The following is a 23,411-nucleotide window of genomic DNA, read 5'->3' on the forward strand; positions in this document are numbered from 1 at the left end:
ACACACACATATATAGAGTGCTATATACATAGAGATATATTAACGCTTGAATTTGAGCTGTAAAGCGGCTAAGATGCTTGTGAACAATATTGTACACCGTTGTGATTTTCTTAGACTTTTTTACTTAATGTCAATGAATCCCCTGAAAGTAATAAGAACAACTAAATATAGCTTATTCCATTGTGCCATGGAGCTCCCAAAACTATTAAAAATACATCAGTCCACCACACTGTTGCACTGGCTGACAGATTCCTTCATTACTATTAACATGGGAACTGCAGTTTATTTTGAGTACATCCTACATATATCAGCCTGCTGCCGGAAACACTCAATAAAGCACCACGTGTGTTAATTCGCACCTTAAAATAATCCCCAAAAATGCATTATTTCTTCCTGTTTAAGTCATGTTTGTTAGAGTGCCATGCTGTTTTTTATTTTTCAAATATTAAGCTACATACCTGTGACATGTTTTTCAAGATTTTCAACAAAAGGGCTTGGGGCTTAAAGTATGACGAGACTGACTAACGGTTGTAGGTTTTTGATATTTTCATCTTTTTTACTTCAAACAATTGAATATTGCTTTCTCCTTTAAAGTCTCACATAACACGAGAACAGCCCACACCGCTCTGTATTTGCTCACACAGGCCCAGTCTACTTGCTGCTCGGCTGCATTGAAATCCTTTGTCATTCTACTCTCACACACACCGGTTTCATCTTATTAGAGAAGCTTTATGCATTAGTAGGGTGTGTGCGTGTTTAATGTGTACGAGTTGTCTAAACTTCAGCACTGCCCTCTGTCTGATCCCATCCTAATGTCCTCATGTTGAAACATGTGGGGTTCTCACCATCTATTATTTTTAATAGCCGAGAAGGAGCGTTTGCATGAAGCACATTAGCTCAATTTGCTGTCATTCAAGCCCCTAATGGTGTCTGTTTAAACAAAAAGAGTCTGGTGGGGAGGTAAGGCTGGAGTAAGGGTAGTCTCAGGAATAAATAATGTAGGTGTTTGTGCAGGGAAAGCTGGTAAGGGGGAAGAGAGATGGCAGAATAATCGACCAAGCCCCCTGCCCTTGCAGCTTTAAAGCCCATTTACTGTCTAAATCTGGCTCTGCTGCTGTCTAACCTGACTTTTATTTTAGCTAAAAGGCCACACTCCTTCTCCCTCTCTTACTTACATTACAGGGATTTGGATGGTAATTGGGCTGCGGTCAGAGAACACATGAATACCGGGTCAGCCACTCTGCCATCTGTACTTTACAGACTCTGAGATCCATACGCAGAGAGAGTGGACACCTGGCTGGAGGAGCGGAGGCGTGTAATTGCTGGATGATTGCTAACCACTCAGGCAATTAAACAATTCACCTTCCACTGTAATCAAGGAGGCCTTAATCAGCATTTTAATTTAGTTGCACAAGGATCAGAAATAAACTAAAAAGTGGAGTTATAAATAATAAAAACAAGACTAAGAATCTAAAGCCATGCTAGCAGCTCAGTGACGATGTCCTGAGCACAGCTGTTTTAGATCTAAATGATAACATCAGCATTTAAACATGCTCATGTAAAAATGTAAAAAAAGTGGTGGACCCAATACACTCAGCGGGTGATTTAGCTTGACCTGTTCTGTGAAGGTGACCTTTATAATCACATGATCAATTGTGAAATTACTCTCTTTATTCAGATTAATTCGAGTTGAATACAAAAATGGCTCAGGTTAAAGACAGGGTCATAAAGGCCCTTTGCATGTAGATGACACGGGGCATTCAGGCAGATAAAGACACTAACAACTAATCATCGCCTTACTTTGCATGAGTAGCTGCAATTTTCGGAACGACAAAATGAAAAAGGGGCAATCAACAACTGCTCTTTTCCTTAATGACATTTTAATAACATCATATTCCCAGTTGTTTTATCCAGCTCCTGACAGAAGACTCTGTTGATACCATGGCAATCACTGCACACCCAGACATGTGCTGAATATTGTATATCAGCACACGTCTCAATATAACTGACATATTCATATTCATGATGTCACTTTAAGTAGGATTCAAACAAATTTAGAACTGTTGATGAAAGTCCCACCCGGTTTTTCAGTCGGTCTAGTAATATGTTGTGGTCAACAGTGTCAAACGCAGGGCGTTGTTACATGGTGATGTCATTATGTAACGGAAGTAAACAAAGGAGTCCTATGGAGGCGTTTCAGGCAGTGGGGGAGTGTGTGGGAGAGAAAGTCAACTGGAGGAAACCATCTACATGCACTAAAACCTATATTATATATATATATATATATGCTATATATATATATATATATCATGCTATATATATATCCTATATAGACCTGCTGCATCACCACACCCCTTCCCGCTGCCTCCGCTCATCAGAAGCCAACCTCCTATCCATCCCCACCCGCATCAATCACCGGACCTGGGGGGACAGAGCCTTCTCCGTCGCTGCCCCCGCCCTCTGGAACTCACTCCCACAACCCATCAGAGACTGCACTGACCTCACCACCTTCAAAAAACTTACAAAAACTCACCTCTTCAATCTGGCTTTTAATGTGTGATTGTTTTTGTATTATTTGACTTTAACTTTAACTATATATTTATTTGTTGTTCCTTTATTTTATTTTATCTTCACTATATATGTAAAGCGTCTTTGATCACCTGTAAAAGCGCTAACAAATTAAATCTATTATTTTATTATTATTATTATTATTATTATATTACACACAGGAAAGGAAAAACCCCCAAAAGTGTAACAGAGCCCCTTTAACTGTTCCTAAATGTTAATGGAAATCATAGGATACTTCCGCATGAGAAGATGTGAAAGAATCTTTGACTTTCTGTACCGTGGCTTTTATTTAGCCAGAAACATTCTGTTCCCTTTTAAGTACTTGAATGCTTCAGGCTACACAAATGTGTTCCTTGTTGCTAACATGTCACCTACATTTGTATCACAAAGCTAGTGTGATCTGCAATTCAAGCGTCTGCAGACAACAACAGTGTTTGTCTTTGCTCGCATGCTGTCTTTCATTGTCAGAGTATTTTCCTTTTTATATAGGGAATGTTTCAGGCTTTAATATATCCAATATATTTTAGATTGCACTTAAGAGTCATCATCTTTGATCATGGGCCTTTTTCACGGCAGACATTTTGTCATGTACCTGTAGAAAAAGCACAGGTTTTAATAATGGCTCAGTTGCATTTAGCTATTTCAGTCTTAAGTTCCTTGTATTTAGCATTTTGGCTCACTTACACACTGCAATGGCTTACAGGGAAAAATGGTCTATTAGCCTCCAAGCTCAAAAAGATATTCGAAGTAAAAAAGCTGTTAAACTTTCATAAACTCAAAGTCCACAACAAACTATTCGGTGATGCTGGCCGTGTCTTTTTAAACATTGAGGCATTACAAAGTCATTACATAAATAATTTGAAAGTCAACAGCTGAGATGCCCAAATATGTAAAGCTGGTGTGACTAAACCGTGCATCATTCCTAACAGAAACAAACAGCGGTTTCAATTCAAACCACCCCCTCGTGTATAAATATTGATGTTTTTCCAGAATAGAGCATTACTTCGGGCAGTTTTTCTAATAGAAAGTACTGGATGAGTAAATGTTGCCTGGCAACCGAATGATAAGATAAAGAACTGACCTTTTGTCTAATGCTACAGGATGAGTGCACACAATATGCACTGACAATGATTTTGCATTGACAGTGACAGCAAATGTTCTTTTCATCACAGTTTTTGGGCAGCAGGTGACCTAAATATGATCACAGAGAAGATGCAGCAGGTAGAGTCAAGGAAAGAAAGCGAGTAAACAGGTACCACAGCCTGAAGGCAATATTCCACTCTGAGATTTTCATGAAAATACTAACCTAGATATTTACTGAAGTGCTAATAAAGGAATGAGCAGCAGCTGTGCAGGCAGGTGGCTGCAGACGAGACATTCAGGTGAGGTCAGCGCACGGAGGAGGAAACTGGTGGACAGGTGTTTTTCAGACGTGTGTGGAAAATAATATACTATGAAGAGAATTTGAAGCTGTAGGTGGGGGGGTGCAGGCATCTCCATGACAACGTTAGACACCTACAGTATTGTTCTATCGAAGCTGATGTGCAGTTTGTAACAGAGCTGCATATTGATTGTGCCTGCCAGACATGGCTGGTGCAGATTGGAAAGTGAACATCCTGCAACTTCACTGTCAAGCTTTCATGTACCTCAACTTATTCAGTGGTCGTGATGTTTTGTTAAAATATTGTTCCCCCCTTGTATCTTGTCTTCAATATTTTTCCATGAGGATGTTGCAAATGGAGCAAGAAAAACGTCAGACGTAAGCTGACAATAAAGTATTATCGTATCTGCAGTAAAGTACAAGGACTAAGAGTGAAGGTGTTGTTAAGACACTCTTTTCTCAGCAGTTCCTCAACTCTCTGTCTTCAGTGTCAGCTAAGGGTCAGCAGGGTAGACTATGGTTGTGTTCCTGCTGTGCAATCAAAGATAACAACAATTATTTTTGACTTCAGCTCAGTAGCAGGCAGAGTTGGGTGTAACGCGTTACAAAGTAACGTGTTACTGTAATAATATTACTTTGTCGGTAACGGAGTAGTGTAACGCGCTACTTTTATAATTCAGTAATCACACTACAGTTACTAACATTGCCCCGGCACGCGTTACTTCGTTACTTTCTAAAATCAGTCATAATCAAACCTCAACAAACACCTGCAAAGAACACATGCTAAGGTGAAGCTAACGCACATAGCTGTTGTTTATTTATGTCACTACCCGATCCGTCCCCCTGCCCGATCGGTACTGCGCATGTGCGGGATGGTCCGCCATATTGGACAAGTCCGGACGGCAACCCAAGATGGACACTTGACACAGTGGCTTTTAGCAAAGCTCAAAAGGAAAACTCGAGAGAGAGATGAGTTATTGTTATTACATCGTGACTTCCCTATTATTTAACAACTCTTTTTATTGGGTTCTTTTATTTGGGGTTAAGTACATTGTCAGAATAAGTGAGGAATGAATTTAACTTCTGTTAGACAGCCATATGCCATACATTTTTGCATACATTCACAGTAAATATGTATTCAGTATGATAGCTGTCTAACAGAAGTTAAATCCATTTCTTACTTATTCTGACAATGTATTTAACCCCAAATAAAAGAACCCAATAAAAAGAGTTGTTAAATAATAGTGAAGTCACGTTGTAATAACAATAACTCATCTCTCTCGGTTTTTCTTTTTGAGCTTTGCTAAAAGCCACTGTGTCAAGTGTCCATCTTGAGTTGCCGTCCGGACTTCCGGACCATCTCGCACATGCGCAGTACCGATCGGGTAGGGTGACGGATCGGGTAGTGACAGTCACTACCCGATCCGTCACCCTGCCCGATATTTACTGTGAATATATGCAAAAATGTATGGCATATGGCTGTCTAACAGAAGTTAAATTCATTCCTCACTTATTCTGACAATGTACTTAACCCCAAATAAAATAACCCAATAAAAAGAGTTGTTAAATAATAGTGAAGTCACGTTGTAATAACAATAACTTATGTCTCGCGAGTTTTCCTTTTAACAATAACTTATCTCTCTCGAGTTTTCCTTTTGGGCTTTCGAGTTTTCCTTTTGAGCTTTGCTAAAAGCCACTGTGTCAGATGTCCATCGTGGGTTGCCGTCCGGAGTTGTCCAACATGGCGGACCCTCTCGCACATGCGCAGTACCGATCGGGCAGGGTGACGGATCGGGTAGTGACAGTGACAATTTATATCACACACGTAGTCTGTTCTTCTTCTCTGTTTTCCGGTTGTTGCCTGTTTTGAATGACGAATACACACTACCGCTGCCTGCTGGTAAGGAGAGTTATTGCCACTTACGCATGCGCAGTTCGTACGTGCTCGGCTGAAGTATTTGCGGTGTGCTCCAGTCTGGCTCCAGTGCAACACATGGCCAACACGCAGGAGAACACGCTGACGCAACAGCGTGAGCAGAGATAGACTGCGCAAAATATACAGATAGCAGGATCATGTACAGCAGAGTGCACACTGCCCCATCCACCTGCTGTTGACCTGTGCCTATTGTTGAGTGACTGCTACCAGATATGTGTTATGAAAACTGGCCATGTGAAGTGGGGGCTGTGGGGAAGGAAGTTTGTGGTTACTTTTGTAGTCGCTGCACACCTGCTGTTTACTGGAACACATGGTTATAAACGTAGGAAACTTCTTAACATTCAGATGTCACTGCATCTTAAAGTGCTTTAGTTATTGATTTCAGTGATTATAATGAAACTCATATATATACAAATGCTGTTTTATTTGCTGTAAAGTGTCTCTACTGTAGGCTATTTTTATTATATGTACAGCACTTTGGCTCGACCAAAAATTGTTTATAAATGTGCTATATAAATAAAACTTGATTTGATATATATATATATAAACTGTACATAGTTTACACATCAACGTTAGGTCTTTCAAACTGACTTTCTTCACATAAATTGCTGTACAGAAAGGGATGTGGGCAGAAAATGGAAAATCTGTGGGTGTGGAGTTCGAAAGAAGTGAATTTAGCAGATCTGTGTAGCCTGCTCCTCATCTCTGCTTGAGGCTAGCAGCCCAGGATTACATTGCAGAACTATGGATACTCTTGCATGGTGGATAGGTGCCAAGTTGTGAAGAAGAAAGAAGAATGTGTGGAATAAAACAAGACACAATGCCTGAGCTTTCATGTATGATCATTTATAAAGAATGGACCAAAACACAAGGACTGCTTTTGAGTGCAGAAATAGCATTTTCTTATTCTAGTGGGCCTTGTTAGACTACAGTGATAGACAAAATGTGTGTGCCGCCTGTGAAAGGCTGTCAGGCTACACAATCTGACACATGGAAGTGTGTGTTGGCAAAGTACATTGCTGCCTTCCACAATGTCCTTTCTGATCCAAACAATGGGTTTGTTAACAATCTGAGATGTCCACATTTTGTGCTTTAAACTTATTTTTAAAGGGGCTTATTTTCAGAGAAAGAAAACTCCCTCTGGAGGGAACTTTGAGATGTTATCTTTTGCAGACCATGCACAAAAACCTATATAACACACTACAGGAAAATGAAAACCCCAGGAAGCGTAATAGGGCCTGTTTAAGGAATATTCGGCTCATTTTAAGCCTTCTATCAGCAGTTCAGAAAGTTAATTTAATTCAGCGGCAGGTTGGGTAATGGAAATATTCATCTCAGAGCCAGGTGTATTGTAAATGTGTGGAGGAGAGGGACTTTAAATCTGTCATGAAGTCATCTGTAACAGTAGCAGCTGTGAATTTAAAACCCTTTAATACTGTCTCCTTATATCTCACAGTAATAGATGTGTCTATTATTACTTTGTAACTGATGAGTAGGGCCCGGCACATTTCTGGTAACATTTGTGTTTCAATGTGTTTGTTTCAATGAGCACATGTTGTGTTTCATTTTAGTGACATAACCAGCACATATTGAAGGTCAGGGACCTCCTGATGTGTGAACCAGTTATAGTCCCACTGCTCAGTGTTTTAACACACTGTCAGCCTCACCACTCAATAATGACGATGTTATTGAATATGTTTTCTGGAGTTTCTCTCCACCATCCCACTAGTTGGTATTTCACAATGGGCTTTAAAAGGATTAGCACTCTGCTGCCAACAGCCACCAGCAGACGGAGGGGTGAAATTGTGTGTGTGTGTGTGTGTGTCCGTGTGTGTGTGTGTGTGTGTGTGTGTGTGTGTGTGTGTGTGTGTGTGTGTGTGTGTGTGTGTGTGTGTGTGTGTGTGTGTGTGTGTGTGTGTGTGTGTGTGTGTGTGTGTGTGTGTGTGTGTGTGTGTGTGTGTGTGTGTGTGTGTGTGTGTGTGTGTGTGTGTGTGTGTAGGTCCGTGTGTGTTATATGAAACCCATAGGCAGGTCTGGATCCTCTCATATAAGCCTCATGCCTCAGAGACTTATGCCGATGATGTGATGGACTGGGCTTTTGTGGTGCACTCAGTCGTAGCCTTCTGCTATGGCCAGTGACCTTGTCAGGCATTTACTCAAAGATATACTGCGCCATACGATACAATCTGTTGATTGGATTGTTCATTGTCACTGTCATATTTTATTTAGCGTCTTTACATACAGGTATTTTCTTCTCCAGAGACTTTATTTGTTGATATTCTACCTCCCCACGGTGTATAAATGGACCGTTTTGTGTGCCTTTTGCAGTGCTAATAGCTGTTTGTGTTTATTAGAGGCTGCAATTGTTTTCCTTTTTTATGCATTTTCAGTTGTCTCACTATGAGGTCTGATGAATATAATGTATTTCCAATGTAACTGTTTTCATTTACAATGCATGAAATAACTAGAGAGCAAAACAACTGTCAAATATAAAATTGACTCACAGCTATTCCCTTTTTGTGTGTGCTGGCATATGACTACTTGTGAAGCACAGTCCCCCCCATTGTAAATCAAACTGTTTCAACAGAATAAAGACTCAGTCCTTTGAGAATTAACTTGAGCTCTAGCTTTAATTTAGCTGCTGTGCCGGGTCAATTATATTTTATAATAGTAAATCCTCTCATTTGGAGTGTTTGGAGTGGAATTGAGTTCAATTAATTTGTCTCACTGTTGGTCTCCTTGTCTCTCCCTCTCATTCTCTCTATCCTCCCTTTTGCCCTCCCGTTCTCTTTTCTCTTCCCCTCTTCTCTTTCTTCTCTCAGGTGTCTGGCCCAGTGATTCAGCCCCAGACAGGAGCAGGAGGAAGCCGTGTAAAGGAGGGCCATGGGGGTGAGTCTGGGCCAGGATGTAGGCTGGCTCCTGCCTTTCCTGTTCTTGCTTTTCATGATCACAGTGTCACCCAGCCATGCTCAAGGATGTCCCCAGCGTTGTGATTGCATTGCAAAACTCAAGACTGTGTCCTGTTTCGGCAAACGCCTGTCCTCACTGCCAGATGGCATCCCAGGGGACACCAAGACCCTGGACCTCACCGGGAATAAACTTCGCTGGGTGGAGCATGGTGACCTGCTCCCATTTACACGTCTTGAAAAGCTGGACCTGAGTGAGAACATGATCAGTGTCCTCGAACCGAACGCTTTTTCTAGTCTCCAGAACCTCCAGTCGCTTTCACTGAGGAGCAACCAACTGAAGCTGGTCCCCATGGGGGCTTTCTCACGTCTCTCCAACCTGACTTCATTGGACCTCAGTGGGAATACGATTGTAATTCTTTTGGACTTTACTTTCCAAGATTTGAAGAGTCTGACCAATCTGGAAGTTGGAGACAATGATTTAGTTTATATTTCCAACAAGGCCTTCCTGGGTCTAGTGGGGCTGAAGGAGTTAACCATTGAGCGGTGCAACCTGACGTCTGTGTCCAGCCAGTCTTTGTCCTACCTGCAAAACCTGGTGACTCTGCGCCTGCGCTACCTCAGCATCTCCAGCTTAGAGGACCAGAACTTCCGTAAACTGGGAAACCTGAAGGGCCTTGAGATCGATCACTGGCCCTTCTTGGAGCACATTGCCCCTCACAGCCTGCAGGGTCTCAACTTATCTTGGCTGTCTATAACTCACACTAACATAACCACTGTGCCCACCTCTGCCCTACGCAGTCTGGCGCATCTCACCAGCCTCAACCTCTCCCACAACCCCATCTCTGTGCTGGAGTCCTGGGCGCTGCGGGACCTTATTAGGCTGAAGGAGCTGCATCTAGTAAACACAAATCTGGTGGTGGTGCAGCCATATGCGCTTGGTGGTCTTAGGTCCATCCGTCTTCTTAACTTCTCCAATAACGGCCTGGTGTCCCTGGAAGAGGGAGCCTTTCAGTCCGTCAACACTCTGGAGACGCTGCGTTTGGACGGGAACCCTTTGGCCTGCGACTGCCGCTTGCTATGGATCCTCCAGCGCAGGAAGACTCTTAATTTTGACGGCGCCTCCCCAGTGTGCATGTCGCCCGTGGAGGTGCAGGGACGGGCGCTTAACGCTTTTTCCGACTCAGCTCTCTTTGATCACTTTACCTGCCAGAAGCCCAAAATCCGCAATAGGAAACTGCAGCAGGTTACTGCCCGCGAGGGACAGGTGGTGTCTTTCATTTGCAAAGCAGAAGGTGAGCCGGCACCGATGATATTCTGGATCTCTCCTCAACGCCGCCGCATCACCACAAAGAGCAGTGGCCGCCTCACAGTGTTACCAGAGGGCACTTTAGAAATACGATACGCACAGGTGACAGACAGTGGGACCTACATCTGCATAGCTAGCAATGCTGGTGGCAATGACACCTATTTTGCCACACTTACAGTCAGTGGGCTGCCTCTAGATGCAGCTCTTATGGCCAACCGCACGTATTATGCTGGAGACCTTAATGACACAAATCTGAATGACACCAGAGTCTTCTTGAAGTTTACTTTGGACCTACAGACCATCCTCATATCCACGGCTATGGGCTGTATCATGTTCCTGGGGGTGGTTCTCTTCTGTTTCATTCTGCTCTTTGTGTGGAGTCGAGGCAGAGGGCAGCACAAGAACAATTTCTCAGTGGAGTATTCCTTCAGAAAGGTGGATGGACCCGCTGCCAGTGGAGGGCAGGGTGGGGCACGCAAGTTCAACATGAAAATGATTTGATTATTCTGGACTGTTTCTCTCATTAGTGTTGTTTACAAGCAGTTCAAGCTAAAGGGACAAGACACTGGATTAGACTTTGTGCTTGAAAATAATTTAATACTGTTATTTATAGTATAATACTGACATTGTATTGAGGAAAAGGTTTGTTATCAAAACTATATACAGTATGAGGTCAAGAAAATCTGCATGGATTTGATACGTGTATTTCTATTGCTTAGTTGTGTGTTGTCATTTATTTGCAGAAGAAACCTGGATCATTAATGTGTAAAAGATGTCTCGAATAGACTGTTAAAAGCAACACAATCAGTCCCACCAGTCTTTAACCTCGACAAATCTCTTGCCAACTCCATCCTCCTGCCCTACAAGGAACTCTGTCCTCTTCATCTCGCTGCTCCATCTGAGGTGATGCAAGGTCTCCAAACTCATGAATACATTATAACAAGGTGGTGCTCAATGAATGCCAATAACTTGCCAATATGTATTTGAATAGTTCCAGCTATATACTGCATATTTAGACATATTTAGAGTCAGGACTTTAGAGCACTTTTGTCACATAAATACAGAAGTGCTTATTTTTTGCTGATGCTAGGTTTGTATAGATTACATTATACTCTGCAACACTGCCAATTTGACTGGAAAAGCACCATGAAATGTGATAAAGGGAAGTGACTTCTCATTGGATACCACTAAAAGTTGGTCCAAGCCGTTTTAATCACAGACAGCACTCTGCCGGTTAGGTTTTCAATAGTTTATTTAGTACACTGTGCTATCCTCCTGGTATAAAAAAAAACGTTTGTAAAACAAAAACGCATGTACAGAGTTGGCTTCTTACTTTGTGTATTATTTGTATATTTAAGACTTGTTGGGTTGCGTTCATCCCTAAGCTGAGTATATCATACTGTATAGGTAGAATAAATATATATATATACTGTAGATGATGTATTATATGTTTTGTTATCATTGACATTCTTGTGATTGTTTATAGTACTGTGATCAAACCGATGTTTCAATTCTACTGTAATTCTACCGTTAAAATATCTTTTTGACATCATTGATGTCCAATCCACCTTATCATGTCCTCAAATCCCTGAGCTCACAGAACAAATCATGAAGGGCGTTTACATCAATTTTCCGCTCACTTGTCTATTTTTGGTTGTAGATGACAGTGGGGAACCAGACTGACCAGTGAGATGTTAAGTGGGTTCTCTTCAGGACTTTCAGTCACGCAGGCGTACAATTAAAATATGATGAAGGTCATAATGTAACAGAGGGAGGAGAGCTAGAGAAGGTGACATCGCTTCAATAAAACAAAGGGCTGAATGGTAACTTGTAACAACATCCTGATAAACTGCAAAGCATTTTGTAAAAGTAACAATGGTTATGTAGATGATTACAAACTGTTTCAAATATATTGATTAAAATAATACAAAGAATGTAAATCAGTGTATTTTGTTCCTTAGGATTAATAGTTAGTCCTGGCATGTACAGTACACACATGTGTCAGTGTTGGGCCTTCCAAAGCAATTTGTGGTAGTTTCAATACTTTATGAAAGGCAGAAACTGGGAGTAATGCAGTGTCCTTCATAGTTCAGACAAAGCTTAGTGAGAGTGAGCACAATGAGTTCCTGTTAATATTCTCACCTCAAATAATATCTCTGTCGGAGTTAGGAACAAATATTCTGCAGCTTTAACAGCGTTACTCTGCTGCTCTCTGTTGCTCAGAGACGGTACTGCAGTGGAACTTTTAATGGAATTTGACCTTCCTACCCAGCAGTATTTCAAAATAAATTGATTCCTTCCTTGGCCTATGCTCTTTCACTAAGTTTCATGAAAGTCTGGCAGGTATATTTTCCGTAGTCTTGCTGACAAACACACACACAAACCTAAAAGAATATGTGTTCATACCCTATGGTTCATACACATACAACGCACAACAATTTTAACAGATTAAATTCACAATATGGATTTAAAGGTGTGGTAGGTAATTTTGGAGAAACCAGCTCGAGTGCGCTAGAATTTGAAAATACATAGCCGGAAAAAATCTGCCACTTCGTTACAGAGCTCCTCCTCCAACACACACGAACGCGCACATGACCAATGAGGGCACGAGATAAGTTTGTGCACAGATGGAAGGCGGACAGGCAGGTAGGCCATCCAGTTATTTTAGCCGGGCCGGCTAAAATGATTGGTCGTGCTTCCACAGGTGACATTTTTTAATGGATTTTTTGTCAAAGCACTTAAGATATTCATTGCTATCGGGATGTTAAGAGCATTCCATGGAATATAACAAAAAGTGTATCTCGAGCCGGTTTCTCAAACTTATCCCAACTTTAATAATTATGAACTGTAAATATGTTACCAGACTGATTTGACATCAGTTAAGTTTTAGAAGTGTAAAACAACAAAATACTGTTCATTGTCCTCTTCTGATGTCATCCTGTAATTATGAAAACCATTGGAAATTGTGCTAGACTGTTTTGTATTGTACTGTTTTATAAAAATGAAGCACACTCTTTATAAAGCATGCTTAATGTCTGCCATGGTGATGTCTTTGCCCTGTCCCATTTTTATAGCAGTCATCTGGTCACGCAACACCGACATATAAACATACACCTGTGACCCCGTCACTGTGAAATAGTGTTGCAAATTTGTATTTTATTTCCAGGAGTTCTTCATATTTAAATGTTTTAATCAAATGGATGGATGTCCCATGTACATGCCACATTAAGATATACTTTCATGATTCACTCAAGTTAGTGATGTTTGTATAAATACTGCATAGACTTTATGAGAGGAGTTATTATTGTTCATTTTCTATGCATTCATCATAACAAAAATGACAAAAATAAAACACATTTTTGTGAGCACATAAAAATAGTGTTGCATTCTTGGTTTTATGTGTTTATGGATCCAGACTGTTTGTTTAGCGTTCAAGTTCAATGTATTGGAATTAGTGTAACTTATAAAACTGAACTAAGCCCGGTGAAGTTAGTTTACAGTGTACTGATGTTCTGACTGGTAAAAGGTCACTAAAAGACACATTAAAACGTATACACTTCAGCAAACATTGATGAGGAAGTAGAGTAAAAGAGGAAGATGCTCTGCCCCCAGTGCTCTTATATGTATCTAAATCTGTTCCAATGATATCATTTTTAAAGTGCATCCACCCAAATGTGTTTTGATTATTGTTTCTTACCTTACATGTTTACCTAAACTGTACTGAATGATGAGTCCCGCTAAGATCCAAGTCCAATATGCAACTTCTGATGTTAAAACTTGACTTAAAAATGACTACCAAGTAGACCTCATGGTCTAGTTGCATTCAAATATGACAACACAAAATCTCCTTCAGTCACAACGAAAGTCCGAGCACATGATTCATACATCACGATCATCAGTCAGCGACAGCTCGTGCCCTGTGGGTGGGGGTATTGCCACCATATGAACAGACCTCTAAGAAATATTTCACCAAATGAAGATGACACTATTAACTTTGTTTTGCTTTTTAATGACCACCATCTTATGAGACCAGGGGATCTAAACCAGGCCAAGAAAGGCCCCTCAAGGATTCACACATGATCCGCCCTCTTGGTGCTCGACACTTTAGCACCCTCCGATACCTCAATATGACTCATCTTAACATATTGCTTTTTCCCAACACCTCTAGCCCGTGGTTTTTGCACCTCTGATGCCTCAGGTGTCACTTATATCATCGCTTTCTTATTGTCTTGATCCAAAATCAAGCCTTCTCGGCATATTTATGCATATAAATAAACCTTAACTGTACTGTGTTTCAGGTAAAATCCAAGTCCAATATACATATTTATGCATATTATATGATGTGTTGTCTTAATTGTATCCCTGCATTGAAGAATCTGTTATGATTCTCAACTCATTTATTTAAGTCTCTTTTAATAGCAACATGTAGTATTCTAACAGCAAAAGATAAGAGATCATTTTGTTAACCACTTAAAATGTGTGAAAAAAAGGTGCTAAATGTCTGAACATGATTCTTCTCAAAGCTGCCCTTTTTGTAGATAAGAGACCATGAGTTGTTGCTTATGGCCACAGCTTTGTTTAGTTAGAAGAAACCATTTATGATGATTCACTTAATGAATTGATTCAATTTTTTTTTTGTAATTCTAAGTAAAACATCTGAAACTCCCCCCCTCTTTGTTAAGAGTTGACTGTTGTCTTCTATGCTGAAAAGGTTCAACTCTCTGAAGAGGAATTATCATGTGTCACCAACATTTCAGATGAACCACAGAGAGATGTGTCATCAACACGCAGACACGTCAGACTTTAAAATGTCATTATTACGATGGATTCATAATGTATTTCATTTACTTACTTTTATTTGGTTTAGAGGGGAAATGTCAGGATGCACTTTAACAGACATAATCTCTATTTATCTAAAGCTATTTCCAGATATACATGGGAACATTGATGGGCAATTGAAATGACGTAACTAAGTGTGTGTGTGTGTGTGTGTGTGTGTGTGTGTGTGTGTGTGTGTGTGTGTGTGTGTGTGTGTGTGTGTGTGTGTGTGTGTGTGTGTGTGTGTGTGTGTGTGTGTGTGTGTGTGTGTGTGTGTGTGTGTGTGTGTATAAAAGGCTTGTGTCTGTGGGTAGTAATCACACCTTTTGTGTTACCATGGTGTTGAACGTTGGTGGTCTAAATGGGATTGTAGTGGTTAGCAGTTGCAGAACAAACTATAAACCTGAGAATAAAGAGTGCACATATTTTCATCAAGACATGATCTGCTTGAAGATCAGTTGATATGCTGCATGCAATACATTTAGTCTTTTAATGTACTCCTTTTAAATACACTGGATGATAATGAAACCACATAAATCCCTCTTACTCTGATGTATTTCATATCAGCTGCTGATGAACCCCAGATTTATAAATGTCTCTTTATGACTTACAGTTAGTTTTGCCATAATGACTTAAATGTCATGCAATTAATCTCTATTTACAACTTACTGTAGACCCATCACACACTGTTTAGTTTTGGTTTCTGAACTTAGTCATTAGTTTCACAAGATGCAGTGGTGACTGGTGAGGTGCAGTGAATTATCTGCCACATTAACGTGCTGGTGATGGTTGCAACATTTGAATGAAAGAAATCTTGTAGAGAAGAAGTAAAACAGGTAAGTAAAGGATTTGTATCCATCAAAACTTGATTTATATTTGTAGTTCATGGCCACTAAATGCAAAGATCCTTGGCCTCTTATAACTGAAAACGGGCCCAGACTTCTGAGTTTTGGTTAAAAAACATAAAGATAAACTGAGCAGCCTTTTAACATTGACAACAAAGATCAGCCAAATGCAGATTTAATTGCAAAAGGACACTTACCATTTTCATGTTTTAATATGAATGTCTTTCCTTGCATACCAGTAGTAGTAATGAACAGGAACAACACTGGATCACTGCCATGTCTTCATATTATAAGTCTGTTTAATAAGACACATAATGCTCAGGGCTTATGCTCTGGGCCATTAGGGAGTCTGAGGTGCCAAGAGGGATTTCAACTATATTTATATCAACTTCAAGTTAACAGTATTTTAGCTTTATTGGACTGGGATCTTACCCTAACAAAAGTATAATAATGCAGCATGGCCTACCCAGCAAGGACACAGCCTTTTTCAACTTCTATAGTCATGTGAAAGAACAACATAAGAGATATAATAGAAATATTTTAGAAATGTAGCCTATAACACGTAAATGCAAATTCTACAAGTTTTACATATGTTAAGTGGGACCACCTTTGACCAAGCCTATAGATAAAAGTTAACTTTCCCTGGCCCTCACTTAAAAAAATACTGGCTTTTGGTAATCACAGAAAGCAGAGATTTAAACCACTATTAAGACGAAAGCAGCCACACCGACCTTTATTTGGCAAGCTTTGTTTTGGTAAAGTAATATTTATATAAAAACAAAAAAAGAGAATGCATATATTCAAATTATTTTAAAGAATCCTTCTGGATTACCATTTTATCACCAGCTATTTTATAGCTATTAAGTATAAAAACACACAGGTGGCTGTTTGATTCCCTACTCTACTCTTCAATGTAAACTTGTTTGTACACAAAATATACAGTATGATATTATATTCTTGAATACATAAAGGAAAAATAAAAACTGAAACGCACTTTACCGATAGGTCAGATGAACCCTTACAATTAAAGATGGCGACGACAACATTCTAAATGAAATTTGCCTGGGCTAACACTTCCTGCTCCTCAGCTCACAGGCTCCTAACTGGGATTACAGCACAATAAACGGGTTTAAAAGATTTTCAAACATCCAAAGTAGAAGACCAACATGTACAGTTTGGCCCTCTTCGGACTTGTAAGTATATATCTCACTTTGACTTAATTACAATAACATTTTCAAGAAGTAAAAATGTGTGTTCCTAGCTGTTAGCATTGTGAAGTGTATGCTAGCTGCTTTTTAGGAGTTAAGCTAAAAACACGTCACCTTCAATTGCTGAACTCTAAATGAGGTAGAAGCTAAGGGTTATAAAAACATACTAAATGCAACAGTTAAATATAAATAATTTAAGGGAATTAAAACAGTAGTTTGAGGGTACCTGTTTGAATATTTAGCACTCATGGTGTGTCTACCAAGACTACTACCTTCTCAGACTAACATCAACAACTTGTACCTTAAGTTTATAATGCCTGTAAAGGTACATCAATTGGTTTTGTAACATAGAAAATTACATTTTTAAATATGAGGTGTGGAAGAAAGACATTTGAATGATAACATGTTAAACATGGAGCTGTTTTTATCATATCACGACTGTTTTAAATATCCAAAACACTCAACAATTTATTATTTTATTTTTCATTCCACATCCATGTACCGGTACCCCTCTATTTTCATGCAATATTATCAGCTCCATTTTATCAAATCAATTGTGTTACTTCCACCCCTCAGATTGTACCACCTCCAATTTTTTAAAACATGATAAGAAATGTTTGATAGTCCTGGCCTTAAACACAACTGTTATATATTTCTAAAACACTTAGTAGTCAGCTGCTCTCTCGTGCCTACACTCCAGAATTTCTCTGTGTTTGTCTCTGAGCGAGCAGCAATTTCGCCATCAGTGCTGTCGGGCAAAGAGCCAGAAACCAGCTGTAGCCCCGGTGTGTTGCTGACTCACAAATAAACTGAAAGAAACAACAGTTGTCAACTGGAAGAAGAGAGCCATAAGCTACAGTCTGTGTTACCTGTTGGTCTCTGGACCGGGGACTATATATTTTCAACAAGCCTTCAGTCTCCCTGAGGCTGCAGAGCACTGATGAGTTAACCTCTGTAAGACACAGCTTCGATGTCCTTTTCTGTTGGGGAAAGCAAGTGACATTTTTGGGTTATGGAGGAAGTGAGGAGAGCTTTTCTGACATTATTAACAATCAGGTTTGTAAAAAACAATGTAGACTTCAATATTGAGTTGTTTTAAGCTTGTAATGTTGTATATTTAACACAATGTCATTCCCAAGCTTATCGGAATATTAGAAGATTCAAACACACTTTATGTAGGAAGGTGACTACTTCTGCCCACACAGGAAACCCAAAGAAATGCCTCATCACTCTTCACTGTTTCCATTTTAAGGGAGGTTGTAGGCAAGTGAAACCATGTGATGTCCTTTTTTTTTTAAGTCAATGGGTTTGTCTTTTTAAAATCAAAATAAATGTGCATTGTAAGATCTTTTCAATTGTTAAAAAGGAAATGATTGTTTGTGCATCTTGGATTGGTTGGATAGTTTTTAGTCTAGTCCTAAGTGAGCTGTAATCTTTATAACACACAATTCGACATCTTCTCAACTTTGTCATTAGAGCGCTCGCAGAGAAAAGCTGAAGTAGCTTCAGGGCTCTATTTTTGTGATGCGTTGTTTGAACTTATACCTGAATGGAATCTATTTGAACACCTACTTACATTTTCTGCCGTAATGTTCTTAATTAGGCTGTAGTGTGTTACTTTGTAACAGTGCTTCTTTGAATGCATTATGCACTATTTATTAACAAAAATAAAGCTCTTAAATTACAGTCAGCAGGAAAATGCGTCTGTAAATAAAGCGAAATTTAAGAATTTAGTTTCTCAGTCAATATGTAGAGTGGACAAACCTTTGTGTTTTTGGATAGAGAAGTTCCGATGGAATTTATTTTACTTATCGATACCTGGACTTTAAAAACTGAAATATATGATGATATATTTTAACAGCTGTATATTACTAATCCTATATGGCTGTGATCATTGTTATAAAGCATTGCTCAGGTTAAAGCTTTGTAAAACATTTACAACAACATACACACAAAATGAATGCCAAACAACTGAATATTTTTCACACTCATCTCTGGTGAGAGTTGAATAAGCAAAGTAGAGAAGAGGGCAGTGAGTTTAGCTATATTAGCTGATAAATGATAAGATAACATTATATCGTTTTACTGAATGGACTCCATCCAGACAGTATACTCCACCAATACCAGATCCAGCATTTTAGGCTGTAACCGAGGAATACAGGTATCAGTATCCGAGCAACTCTTGGAATCGATTGTCAATCGGACATGTATTGTCTGGTTGGAGAGTAGTTTCTATCCCCTCTGGAGGTGATTTTGCCAGGTGGAGATGGCCAGGACCGGGACAACACCACAGGGTCCTGCTGCTCCTCATCCTCATCTGAAGCAACTTTGGTAGGAATTGGCCTCAGGAGGGGAGCTCCAGGACGGGATGAGGGCAGGAGATCTTGAGAGAGGAGAAGGGGAGATAGGAAGCCAGAACCCGTGGTACTGGACGCGTTCAAATATGAATAGCCTCTCATGGCATGGAGGGCATAAGCAGGGATGAAGAGAGGGTGAGGTGGTTGGTGTCTGGGCATCACAGGGTCTCTGCCACCCCAGTAATGGTCCCTCTGAAGGGCCTGGTGGTGTGTGTGCAGGTGGGGGTTTGGGTGAGCAGTGTAGGCTACAGAGGGGACCAGGCCAAAGCGCAGTTTGATGGCCATTAATTCAGCACTAAGTCTGGTGTTTTCTTCTTTCATGGACAGGAGATGAGTCTCCAGCACATAGTCGTTCATCCTTCTCTTCTCCCGAGACCGCTTGGCTGCGTCGTTGTTCTTCTTTCGTTTCTCCCAGTAGAGGTCATCCTTCTTCTCGTCAGGTATGAACTCTCTTTTGCGACGAGTTCCCTTAGGAACCAATCCCTCTGTCACTTGTAAAATGTGACCATCTCGGCCTCCATGTAAGAGTGACGACAGGGTGTCCATGCTGGATGCAAAAGGGAGTAACAACCAACCTGAAATCAAAGGAAAGTTGTGAGTCTTCTGTGGGAGGTTGAGTAATACAGGTACTTCCGTCTTGTATAATAGTAACCTTATCTGATTTGCTTTTACCTCTTCTTATCTTGGTTTGCCTTCGATGAAAGCACCGTAGTATTTCTGAATGCGGTGACGGCTGAAGTCTGAGAGACTGTGGACACGTGATATCCACAGCTGTCTTTAAAAGGGGGAAAAAGGGTCATGATGAACAATGAGTCATGTTGAAAAATGTATTCCTTATGACGGCAACATTTCAACTACTGCATCTGATGGTTTTGAATGTAAACATCTAATTGGATTGTGTTGAGATAGAATAAGTCGAAACAGGGGTGATTTCGGCCCACACATCTTCCGTCGCAGACTGAAAACCCACATGCACCTTGGCCAATACATTTAAAAAAATAGTTTCTGTACCTGTATGTCAAAAGGACTGTATTTTGTCTTTTAATGTTTATTTTATTAGCTTTTCTTTTTAATGACTGATTTTAAATGCCATTTTCTTAATGTCTTTCATTTTTTGTAAAGCACTTTGAATTTCCTTGTGTTGAAAAGTGCTATATAAATAAACTTGCCTTGCCTTGCTATGAGGTTGTGTTTTCTCTCAGAAAAGCTGCAGAAGCTACAACAGCTCACTCAGTTGCGCCGACTCTGTCTAGCGCCTCCAGCATTCAAACCTCCCCCCTTCCTGACCTCACCTCACCTTCTACCTGTCTAGACCACACGAAAGAATGTGATGCAGACTGAGAAAATGTGTTTGATTATCAATATTCTCGTAAACATGTAGTTGTTTCTGCTGCAACATGCATAGTTAAATATGTCAAACAGAGGCTAATGTACTAATCTGCACCACAGGTTGTTGAGAGCTCACTTTATGCAGGTTAAGTTCATTCCAAAATATACTTAGAATTATGCAGAAACCTTGTCACTTTGCAAAGTCAATTTGTTTAAATTATTACAGCATTTTTTGATATTCCAGATAGCATTTTGAGTATTGATATTGAACCTAGCATATGATTCAGTTGAGTGAAGTGGGGATACTTGAGCTTGTCTTATAGAAATGATGTACAGGTTGTCATCAAGACTTTTCTGTAGTTGAGTTTGAGTCTAACAGTCTTTGTGTTTCTCACTTTATCCACCCAGTCACCACTTCCCCCTACTCCATCTCTTTTATCTACTTGCCTCTCTTTACTCTTCTAAACTGTGGGGAGAAAAAGCAGTCGGTAAAGGTTTGTCCGCAATGTGACATACGGCAGAACGTAAAAATCTAACTGGAAGACATTATTGAATAACGGGTCTGAGAGGAATGCATGAAGCTTCTAATACAATCTCTTTCATTTGCGTGGGTTTGTGGCTGGTTTCATTGGAAGCTGTGCAAGAAAGATGAGCAGTGTGTTGAAAACCACAGCCAGCCCCCTGTGTGTGTGCAATAAGCAGAAACTCACACTGACCCACACACACTTTACGCTTACACACGTGCCTTTTACCTCATTGATGTTCTCCTCACACCTTGTTCTTAGTCTAACAACGGATAAAGTTAATTTTGATCAGACATCATGCTGCACTCTATTGCAGCTACATGCGTCACCTCAGAAAGGAACTGTGCAATCAACTGTCACTCATGATTTCACACATGAGGAACCAAATCTCAAACGATAACCTCACGGTCTACTACCTCAAACATTATCATCCTCTTTCTGAGTAATTTCTCACTTGTAGTTATGTGATTCACACTCACGCCAGTCGGTCTGCTAAAAGCATCAAACCAAAAGTTTCAAAGAGGCCATGCAGCCCCTGCGGTGGTGAGAACACACATCAGGTTAAAAATATTCAAGCATATGCCCAGCAAGAGCGAGGACCCGAAGCCCGAATGTGTTTGTCTGAGTGACATGTACACCTGCATATGCGTGACACAAAGACTTTGCGTTGTATGATGTGCTAGCAAACCCAAAAAAGCAACAGCAGGAAGAGAGAAAACAATAATCACACAGGGAGACAGAGAGAGAAAGAAAAAAAGAGTGGGTTCCTGAATGAAATCTCTCTTGAGGCTCGGCCTGCTTTCTACTCTGCTCAACATGTGCACCTGTTTCTTATTGACTAATTCTAGCTCGCCTGCTTTTCAGTAAGGAACTCTCAAACTTCTTCTTTTTGAGTGTATCCGTTTTCTCATACCTAACCATCTGCTGTTGTGCAGCTACTGTTAAAACAACTACCTTTTAGGAGAAGGGATTTGGTCATTTTGTGGCCTTCCCTCTTCTATGTTCATGTCTATTTTTAACTGCCATTGTGGAAGTTAAAGTACATCGGATGCTCTCTTTAGGGAATAACGTTTTTTCACATAGTTATTGACTAGAATGTTCTGTTAAACGCATCAATTCATTTAAGGGCATTGCTATTAATTCAAACTTTGTCCTGCGCTCGTCATATATTGTAAATGGAAGGCAACATTGAAATATAACGTTTACTTTTGAAACTGATGGAAAACTACCTGTAATGTATTTACGGCATCATAAAAAGACGAAACTAGTACAATATGGTCCTAAACCATCATGTATTAATGCATGGTTGAACAGTTCACCATCATATCAAATATATTTTGCACTTTATTGAGTTCAAGATTCTGCTTTTAACCAATTATCCTATTTTTTTTCATCAACATACTGTACTGTAGGAGGCTGATTTATACTTTGTTTTCTTTTAAATCATCAGTCTGAGATGTAAAGCTCTATACAAGACCGAACCTCTTGAAATAGTAAAAATAACTTTTGTAGCTTTTATTCGGTAAAGTACAAGAGCTTATGTATCTCTGAGTTTGGAAAATGGCGGTTGCGGCATCTATAACGGTTATGAAAAATGAAACGCTGCGTCTCATGCGGTCTTTGCAGCCGACCATAATGTGCGACTTCGAACATTGTCTTATGCAACCAGGACCAAAATATCCTGTAAGAAACGTTTGTGACTTGTGTGATACTTGTGCACAGATATTAACCCCAATAAGGCCCAACAACAAAAAACGTAAACTGTTCACTCATGTTGTGTGTTGGACATCGATGTTATGAATGGTATATTCTATAATAATGATTATTATCATCAAATTGGGATCAACATGCCTGTCACACATGATCAGCTTTACTCTACTTTTTTTCACTCGATAATACGGCGTACACTTTACACGACAAACTTTTGTGTTAGGAGCTTCTTCTGGTATCCTCAAAATGAACGTTGATTTCTTTTAAGATAATCTCAGATCATTTTTCAGTTGTAAATAAATTGTAATCGCTATTTTAATAGTTGAGTAACTTTTAAGGTAATTCTTCAAGCAAATGAGAATGCTTAATGTCTGAAATATGTCCTGCTTTTCTCTGTTTTATGTCATTAAACTAAATATCTTTGGGTTTTAGGCTGATGAAACAAGACATCTAAGATATTATCTTGGACCTTGAGTAACTCAGATTGACTTTTTTGACTATTTATAGATCAAATATCAAG

The 23,411-nt window shown here is 39.9% G+C and overlaps 2 protein-coding genes across 4 annotated transcripts in view; both read left to right on the top strand.

Annotated features, from left to right (window-relative positions):
* The window catches only part of lingo3a (leucine rich repeat and Ig domain containing 3a), a 36,053-nt gene extending 22,611 nt beyond the window's left edge, over window positions 1-13,442 (top strand). For both annotated transcript variants that reach the window (XM_034080488.2, XM_034080489.2), the window contains exon 2: window positions 8,708-13,442. In XM_034080488.2, the coding sequence (XP_033936379.1) occupies window positions 8,769-10,601 (1,833 nt within the window). In that variant the 5' untranslated portion in view covers window positions 8,708-8,768 and the 3' untranslated portion in view covers window positions 10,602-13,442. The remainder of the gene's footprint in view (window positions 1-8,707) is intronic.
* Window positions 13,443-16,839: 3,397 nt separating this feature from the next.
* atp8b3 (ATPase phospholipid transporting 8B3) overlaps window positions 16,840-23,411 on the top strand; it is a 71,376-nt gene continuing 64,804 nt past the window's right edge. The window contains exon 1 of one of the 2 annotated variants that reach the window (XM_034081627.2): window positions 16,840-16,956. The gene's annotated coding sequence lies outside the window, so the exon portion shown is untranslated. The remainder of the gene's footprint in view (window positions 16,957-23,411) is intronic. The other variant, XM_034081628.2, reaches the window with a different exon arrangement.

Source organism: Pseudochaenichthys georgianus, chromosome 4 (assembly GCF_902827115.2).
Source record: "Pseudochaenichthys georgianus chromosome 4, fPseGeo1.2, whole genome shotgun sequence".
In the NCBI taxonomy this organism is placed as follows: domain Eukaryota; kingdom Metazoa; phylum Chordata; class Actinopteri; order Perciformes; family Channichthyidae; genus Pseudochaenichthys; species Pseudochaenichthys georgianus.